The 8,394-nt window shown below is 46.9% G+C and overlaps 1 protein-coding gene across 9 annotated transcripts in view; it reads left to right on the top strand.

Moving 5' to 3' along the window:
• Positions 1-1,641: 1,641 nt before the first annotated feature.
• Positions 1,642-8,394, top strand: part of NETO1 (neuropilin and tolloid like 1) — a 68,092-nt gene continuing 61,339 nt past the window's right edge. For all 9 annotated transcript variants that reach the window (XM_074899300.1, XM_074899304.1, XM_074899303.1 and 6 more), the window contains exons 1-3: positions 1,642-2,490; positions 6,093-6,146; positions 7,685-7,822. In XM_074899300.1, coding sequence (XP_074755401.1) covers positions 2,463-2,490; positions 6,093-6,146; positions 7,685-7,822 — 220 coding nt within the window. In that variant the 5' untranslated portion in view covers positions 1,642-2,462. The remainder of the gene's footprint in view (positions 2,491-6,092; positions 6,147-7,684; positions 7,823-8,394) is intronic.

Raw genomic sequence — 8,394 nt, 5'->3', positions numbered from 1 at the left:
GATGGCTGGCTGGCTGGTTGAATGGATGAATTCTGCTAGCCATGATTACCTCAGACTTAGCCTAACGTGCATGTTACTGCTGCTGACTGACTGCATTCATAAGCATCGATGACAGACATATTCCTGATTTCAGAGTACAGAGCAGACAACCCACAGGCTGAAAAAAGCCCTGAGGTTGTTGTTAAAGCGAGGCCAGTTACTGGAAAAAATAATAATTTCGAGGCTTCCTCATCATTCACCTTCTAGAACATGAGTTGTGCCGTTCAGTGCTGTCCCAAAGGGAGTAAAGGAACCCGCCTCGTTAAAAAGCTGCCCTAAAGACAACAAGTCGCCAGACAGCGTTATGAGTGCCCACCAGGTAGCCGGCAGAGCCGGGGCTGGGGGACTCGACCCCGGCGGGCAGCCCGACTCCGCGGGTGCGCACCGCCCCTCCGCGCCGGGCCGCGGGGACCGCCTTCAAGCAGCGCCCGGCGCCGTCTGACTGCGCTCGCCTCCCCTTTGCTTTTCCTCACCCGCGCAACGGGGGATCCCGGACTGTGTTTGATTTTTAATTGATTTGCAGCCTCCTCCCCAACACCCTCCAGACCCCCCCCGCCCCGCCTGCGCGCTTCCAGACACTTTTCTCACTGCAACCAGCGCGAGCATCAGGTGCGGGCGAGGAGGAGCGGGGCCGCCCCTGCCTCCGAGGTGCTGGCTGCGGCGTGGGGACCGGGGGAGGGGGCTGGCTGTGCCCCGGGGACCTCGGCTCTGCTCCCCCTCCCCGCGGGGGGCGGCGGCCGCTTCCCCGCGCTTGGCTCTTCCCCGGGCTCGCCGCCGCAGCGGCGGTGCGGAGGGGTCGGGGGATGCCATCCCGCTCCCCTCGCACTTCTCTGGCACAAACCGTCCCTTCTCCTCGGCGCCCCCCCCCGCCGCCCCAGCGCTGCGCTTCGCCCCTGCCGGTCCCCGCCGGCCTCCCGTTGCCCGGGCCGGGGGGTGCCGGGGCGCCGGCGCGGCCGGAGGCGGCTGCCGCGGCCCTGCAGGGCCGGCGCCCGGGGCCGAGGGGGGACACTGCCCTTCCTGTCCAGCCACTCCTCCTCCTCCTCCTCTCTTGTTTTTTGCTGAGATCATTTCAGCTTCTCTCAGAACTCTTACTATGAATATGTTTTCCCTGCTCTGCTCTCCCCCTCCCTTCCCGCCCTGGACACGAGCCCTCCGCAGCCTCGTCAAAGGGATGGGTGTTTGGGGTGGGATGTAGCTGGGGAGGAAGATAAGTCTGAGAAAGGGAGGGGGGGAGCGAAAGGGAGAGATTTTGTTGTCTCTAGGCTGATTGGAAGAGGCAATCATTGTATCTGCGGCCGGAGGATTAGCAGCTAAACTTTTATTACTCCCTTTTGTGCGTGTGTGTGTGTGTGTCTGTGTGCATGAGTGGGGGGGGGGGTGTAAGTGGAGAAGTCGCCTCTCAAGGGGGAAAAACCTCTTCTATTTTCCTTTGGCAGGTGCAGCTCAAGGAGGAACTCATAAGCATTTTGTTTGATCCATGAACTGATTAGGGGAGGGGAAACGATCCCTTCCTCTTACTCGACCTTTCTCAGTTTTGAAATAATTCTTTCCCCACCACCGCCACCCTCCCGCCCTTCCCCTCCCCTTCCCCTTCCCCTGCACTGAATGAATGGAAGAGTCTCCAGGGTTTTCTTCTGCTTCTCGCCCTGGCCTGGAGAAGTGAGGGGACATCTCTCTACCCTCATCCATCTCTATCTCGCTCTATCCATTCCCGAGAGGATTTCAGACGGTGCAATGTCTTTCCAGCCTCTTGCCGTTGCTACCACTTGATACTATGCTACGCGCAGGGAGAAGATTTTGCAGAAATGGATTTGCTCGATTTTAAAGGATTTCTCCTCTAATAAGGATCGCATTGCACACAAATATGACTAAATCCCCTATTTGGTAAATCTTTCTTCCCCCCACCCCTCCTCTTTGGGTTCCCTCCCGCCCGCCCCCACCCCTTCAGAGGAGCAAGCACAGGGAGCTGATGACGGACCCATTAATCCCTTCTTCAATGCATCAAAAGAAGCCGAAGGGCTGGAAGTCGCTGGGCTCGGAGTCCTGCAGGAAATGCTTCGATCTGCTTTTGGTTTTGTATGAAACTGGTGACTAGGGGCTCGGCTCGCCCCGCCGCCGCCGCCGCCGCCCGCCGGCACCTGGATGCGCGGGCCGCCGCCGCCTTGCCCGCCGCCGCGATGCAACGCTTGTGGTGGTGCTGATGGCAGCTCGGCTGTGATGGGGTTGAGCCGGCGGTGATTATTTGAAGGCGGTGAGGGAGAGCGAGTGAGAGGAAGGGCTGCTCCGCTCTGCTGTGTGTGGGCTTCGGGATTTTTATTTTTTTCTTCTTCTTTTCCTACTTCCATCCTCTCCCCGCCACTGGAAGTCCTCCCGTATCTAAATGGAATTAGTGGAGACCGAAGCCCCTTGTGTAAGGAACAGACATGACCCATGGGCGCAGCTTCTTTCACAGTGAGTATCTATCTCCCCTTTCCCGCCTGCCTTCTCCCCCCCCTTCCCCCGGCCGAGCTCCGCCGCCGCGCACGGGCTCCTGCTCTCCGCTGCCTCCACAACTAGCGGAACGGGACGCCCAGACCTCCGCGGCGTGGGGGTAAACTCCCCCCACGCATGCACGACACCCCCTTCCCCGCCACTCTGCGGTGCAGCGGAGGGGAGCCGGTGTCTGTCAGCCCTGTGGGGCGGGGGGCTGGAGGTTTTCACCTGGGCGCGACGCGTCTGACGGCTTTCGGCGTGACGGGGGAGGGAGTGGGGAAGGGCCCCCGCCGTCCGCGGCGGTGCGGCGCAGCCCCAGCCGGGGCTCGAACCGGCGGAGGGGCGAGGGGGCGCGGGGGCGCCCACAGCGGGCGCGGATCCCGGAGGGCTGCGGGGCGGGGGCGGCCCTCGGGAGAAATCCTCCAGGAGCAGCGGGGAGGCACCGAAACGGAACACTTACACGTCGAAGACACCCCCCCCACACCCCCCCAGGGGCCTTAGGCTGCGTGGACGGGACCCCCTCTCCCTCCGCAGTTTTGCAGGAGGTCCACTCTACTGAAAGGGACTCGGCTTGACCACAGTTCCTTCCAGCATCTCTCGACGCCCACACCTGTAAAACAGCAGCGCTGTGGCCAGGTATTGCTTGTCCAACAGTTCTTCGCTAGGCTAAGCCATGCCTATGCCAAATCGCAGCCTCCAAAAAGCTGCCTGGCCAAGAGATAAATCTCCTAACGTACGGCTTGTAATGGGAAAATGCACAGAACCGAAAAAATGCAAAGATGCGTAATCAGAGTGGCACTAGAAAGCATGATTATAATTACACCCGTGATTAGCAGGGAGAGGGGGAGGAGGAACACAGAGAGAATGGAACAAGAAAATTTGTGGAAACTTCTTTAAAATAATTCCCAAACCCAGATAATCACAATACTGTTGAGGACTGCCAAAGCTTCCCCAGTGACAGTTTTCAGTGAGCGAAGATTGCACGACTGGTCTCTTTGGGGTCTTTTTTCTCTTTCTTTCTTTTTTTTTTTTTTTTTTCCCGTCTGTGAGAATCACTGTTCCTGTGGCTTGAGAAAGAAAAAGACAAAGGGTCATAGATTAAAATGGAGTGCCTTGACTGCTTAAATAAAAAATTCTGTGTTATCTTTTTCCTTAAAGCCCATAATTTTAATTACTTTCTGGCAATATACAGATTTTAGTGATGCTGGTGTTAATGTAACTAAATCAAGAGGCTTTCTCTTTTTTTGAAATGTGGGAGAAGTATTTCACTTCATCTATCCACATGAGGGATATGATACGTCCAGAAAAACTTGGTCTTTTAGTTTTTTCTTGTCTATTACATTTTATTATCAAGATTATTTTGACTCCTTATTAATAATAAATACTGACATGATGATATGTAAGTATAGCTCCCTGCTTTGGAATAACATAGCTCTGCGACTTGGAAGCATCCTTTCTAGCGGTTACAGCTAGAATTTAAAAGATCTGTGCTTTTTCTGTAATCTTGGTAATAATATCTCTGTGACTTGGGCCAACTCTCTTTTACTTCTCTGAACTTCAATTTTTTCCATATAGAAAAGGAGGGGAGAGCTAATAGATAAAGGTGCTTGAAATGAATCTGTAGGAGTCAGATATGAGTTGTTATTAATTAGCTAAGAAGAAACTTTTCTCACATGGGGTTTGTCTGGCTGTTGTGCATCCTACTCCAGCTTCTATAAATTTGTGGGCAGAAAGAACACCGGCAGCTGGCTCCATATTCTAACACCAATCCACCTTAACACTTACTGAGAAATTAAGTTTTGATGGGTGAGGATTACAGGCATAGATGCAGTATGCTTACTGTATAAAACACAGCTAAAGTAAACGAGCAACTTAGTAAATGGGCGAATCCTGCATTGCCTTCAGATTCTGACACAGCCAACAGGCAGAGTCCCAGCTAGCGTATGTTTCCAGAATCCATCCCTGAGGAGAGTAAGGGCATGAATGGTTGGGTAGCATTCAGGTCCAAGCAGAAGATGTAATGTTCTCACTGAATGCCCATGACACAGAAGAGTTTTTAACTACCAGCTCTGCCAACATCCATCTCTGTTAGCTGAGGGATTAAAAAAGACATGGGGGCTGTGAGCCTGACCAAGAAATAGTGAATATGCTGCCAAGCCTTCATTTTCCCAGAACTTCAGCCTTTCCCTGCTTAATAAGGTAGCCATCATCCATGCCTCAAGCCCTCTGTCACACAGGAAAGGTCAAAGACATAGAGATCTCAATGCCATCAGAATACTGGAAATATGGAGACTGGCTTCCTTCAGGGTAAAAACTGTACACTATTTGCAGTATAAAAGCTGAAAATGATGAAAGCACCATCTTTGAGAGGATCATATAGGTAGCTAGTTACTAGCCCAGGATGACTTTGGTGTCTTTGGGGGATGAGAAGAGGAAAGTATGCCATTCAGTTACATTTGTTCAGGACCACAGGTCTGTCAATTCTTCATCATAGTCAATAATACAGATGGCAGCTGATCAATCCAAAATACTCAGAATAAAGGCACAGCTTCACCTCCGCTTTAACTTCAGTGCAGTCTGGGCACTATGTCCAGGCCTAACACCAAACTAGCTGGGGTCAAAACCCCAAGCGCTCCAAGAACTGGTGGATATGTTCTCTTATGCTCTTGCTATCCCACTGTTTCCAATAGCCAAAGACGATATGGGAGATGACAGGAAAATGCTATCATCAGTGCATGATTTCTTTATCAGGTAGCTAGCTAGTCACTTTGTTCTTCCAAAGCAGTGTCATGACTGACCGAAGAGTTTGACTCTTAGCTGGTTCTAATTAAAATGTTATATCTGGAAACTTCCAGAAACTCAGGAAATATCTCCAAGTTGAAGTCCATCTCAGAAAGGTCGCATTTGTTCCCAAGAGGTAGAGCTGTCCTATCACGGTTGAAGATAGGAGATTTGTTTGTAAAATGGGCTGCAAATTCACTGCAGCACAAAGAAACACCCTCTCCACAAGTCAAACAAACTAGATTAATGAGACTGTTAAGCACACACAATAATTTACTTCACTGGGGACTTGCAAATGCTTTGATGAATGTGAAGAACCCAACCCCTCACTTCTTTCATACTCCCAGTACTCATTTTCAAATTTTATTATGCCATAGTGAGAGACATTAGTGAGGCCAGTGGCACTGAAACTTAGCAGTTAAAAACTGAGCAGTTTAAACCAGCCACTTTTCTAGTACTGGCTGAAGCGAGTATATTCATAAATAAATATTGTAAAAATGTTATTTTCTCTAATATTAAAAAAAGAAGAAAAAATAAGAGACAAACATCAGTGCCTGGGGATTTTGTTTTAAACCCAAAAGATCTCCTCTTTATTTGGATACATTTTCAGAAATTAATACTTACAAGGACAGATCAAAAAGAAACTTGTTTATACAAAATGTTCAATTTAAAGATGCAAGTAAACAAACTTTTTTTACAGTAATTCTATTTAATTTGTATTCTTCTAAAATAAATGTTTACAACTGATTTGATTGCGGGCACTATCACACTGTGATATCTAATGCATATTTCTCTTTCAGTTGTAGCAAGTCTAATCATCCTACATTTGTCTGGGGCAACCAAAAAAGGAACAGGTATGTAAACTTCAGACATTTTTTTCAGACATTAGACTTCAAAGTATGGATTTGAGCTGTTAGTTTAGTTCTTGAAATTTTCAGTAGTTCGCCTACTTCCAGTGTCTGTCCTTTGTTCATTTGTTTTTTGTGTTAGTGTGCCTGTACTAACTACAGACTCAGCCTGACTAACTGAAGATTGTGAAGTGCCCCCACTTTCAAACTGGGAAGTCCAGTTTGGGCACTGAGCTATCTACACTTAAGATCTTTTTGCTTGTTGAAGTAGAATTCAAAACCTGAAATTGGGTATCATGGGTGCATTTGTGCAGGGCAGAGATAGAAAGAGGTTCTTAAAAGCCCTGGATGCTTAATGTTGTGAGAGCCAAACACGGAGATTTGCTAAGCACAGAGTGTGTCTGAAGGTTTCTCTGAATGCTCAGTCCCTACAGGCATGAATTCATTTCAAGAAATTAGGATCCATGTCGTACTGAGCTTGGATACAGACCAGAAAGAAAGAGAAATGCTTGCAGAGCATAAGGCAGATCTCGGGTGGTTAAAATCGTCCTTGGAAGGTGCCTGTCTCCCTCCATTGATCATAAGAGTGAACCTCAAACAAACTTGGCTCTACACATCTGAGGTTTAAGTTAGATGGGACACTCCTTGGATATAGATGCCTCATTAGGAGCAAAACACAGGAGTCCTCTTCAGACACCTGTGTGAAGTCTACAAACTAATATCCTTCCTTTTAATTCCAGCCTAGCCATTTTTCCCTCCAAAGAATCCATCTTATTGTAGCCTATTTGTTAAAGCCTGGTGCCTTGGTGGATGGTGGAAGTGATCCTTTATCTTCTTCAGCCTGAACAGACTCAAACCTTTGTCTTCAGGCTCTCTGCCAGTGTGCAGAAAGGAGTGCAAGAGTTTCAGGACTAGGAAGAAAGCAAACAAGAAGGTCTGACTCTGCTTTATGATGATTCATAACAGAGGAGGAAAGTTCTGGGCTGTGATTCCTGGCCTCAGATCTATTTGTTAATTTGATAGCAAACAGCAATAATCTATGAACCAGAATCCAGGAATTCCCCTGTCTATCTCTGTCCGGTAAATATAGAGTCAAGCTGCTGAAAATTCAAAACATTTTGTATATTCTATCATAATTCTGTGTTTTTTTCTTGATTTTGTGACTCTGATGTATTCCTGTATTATGGCACGTAGCTTGCTGATAGAGCACATGCTTGAGCCTTTTGAGATATATGAGTGGGAAATTCATGTTTCCCATTTCTTGAGCACGTGTTTTCCCTACAAGGTTATTCTTTAAAAAGCAATATAGATAAATCTTCCTGTTGACATCCAAGCCTCTTCTCTGCTTTGAAAAAATATTTTGAGTAAGAATTAAATGTTTGTACCCCTAAAGGACAGCCCTGTTTTCCTCCAGGTCAATGATCATACTCGTAGTCTCAATAGAAAAAAGCTGAGGCTACTGACAGAAGGGACTGTTTTATCTTGTAAGAGTTCTAAGTGTCATGTGAGCTAATTATATAATGCTTAATGTAATTGTTTCACAGAAAAGCAAACCACTCCCGAAGGACAGAAACCAGTGCAGTGTGGAACTTGGACAAAATATGCAGAAGGAGGCATCTTTACTTCTCCCAATTATCCCAACAAGTATCCTCCTGACAGAGAGTGCGTCTACATTATAGAAGGTGATCAGCTGAAGAATCATTATATTCCATCATCGACTATATATGTATATAAAAAAAAGTGGTTTTATTTTCTTATAGGTGAAGAGTAGGTAAGCCTATATGATCATGATAAATCTTTTCAAGACATAAGATTTATAGAAGATCTATTTCTGCACCTTTTTTTTTTTTTTGGTATAAAAATTTAAAAATTTTATAGAGCATACCAAGAAATACTGGCAAATACTTGATTTATTTCCTGACATCACTCATAAATTAGTTCAGGTGATGAGTTTGTATGAGTCACTTAGTAATAAACACAGTATAATTTATTTCAGTATATTCAGAGAATGAATCGAACCTAAAATGCTGTAACATGAGAGAAGAAAGAATATTTTAAAATGAGCAAAAAAAGTGAACACAAGAAATAAAAATGTTTTTGACTTTCATAAAGATGTTTTAAACATCATAAGTGAATCAGGGATGACAAGTATAGCTAGGCTAAGTACAGAAAAGAAAGTCATACAGAAAATATCCATATAGTGAATGTAAAAATTATTTTCCATTCAATTGTTCATGAGAAGTGAAAACAAATG

The sequence above is a fragment of the Athene noctua genome, chromosome 2, assembly GCF_965140245.1.
Source record: "Athene noctua chromosome 2, bAthNoc1.hap1.1, whole genome shotgun sequence".
Lineage (NCBI taxonomy): Eukaryota > Metazoa > Chordata > Aves > Strigiformes > Strigidae > Athene > Athene noctua.
This window is presented reverse-complemented; position numbering and strand designations above follow the sequence as displayed.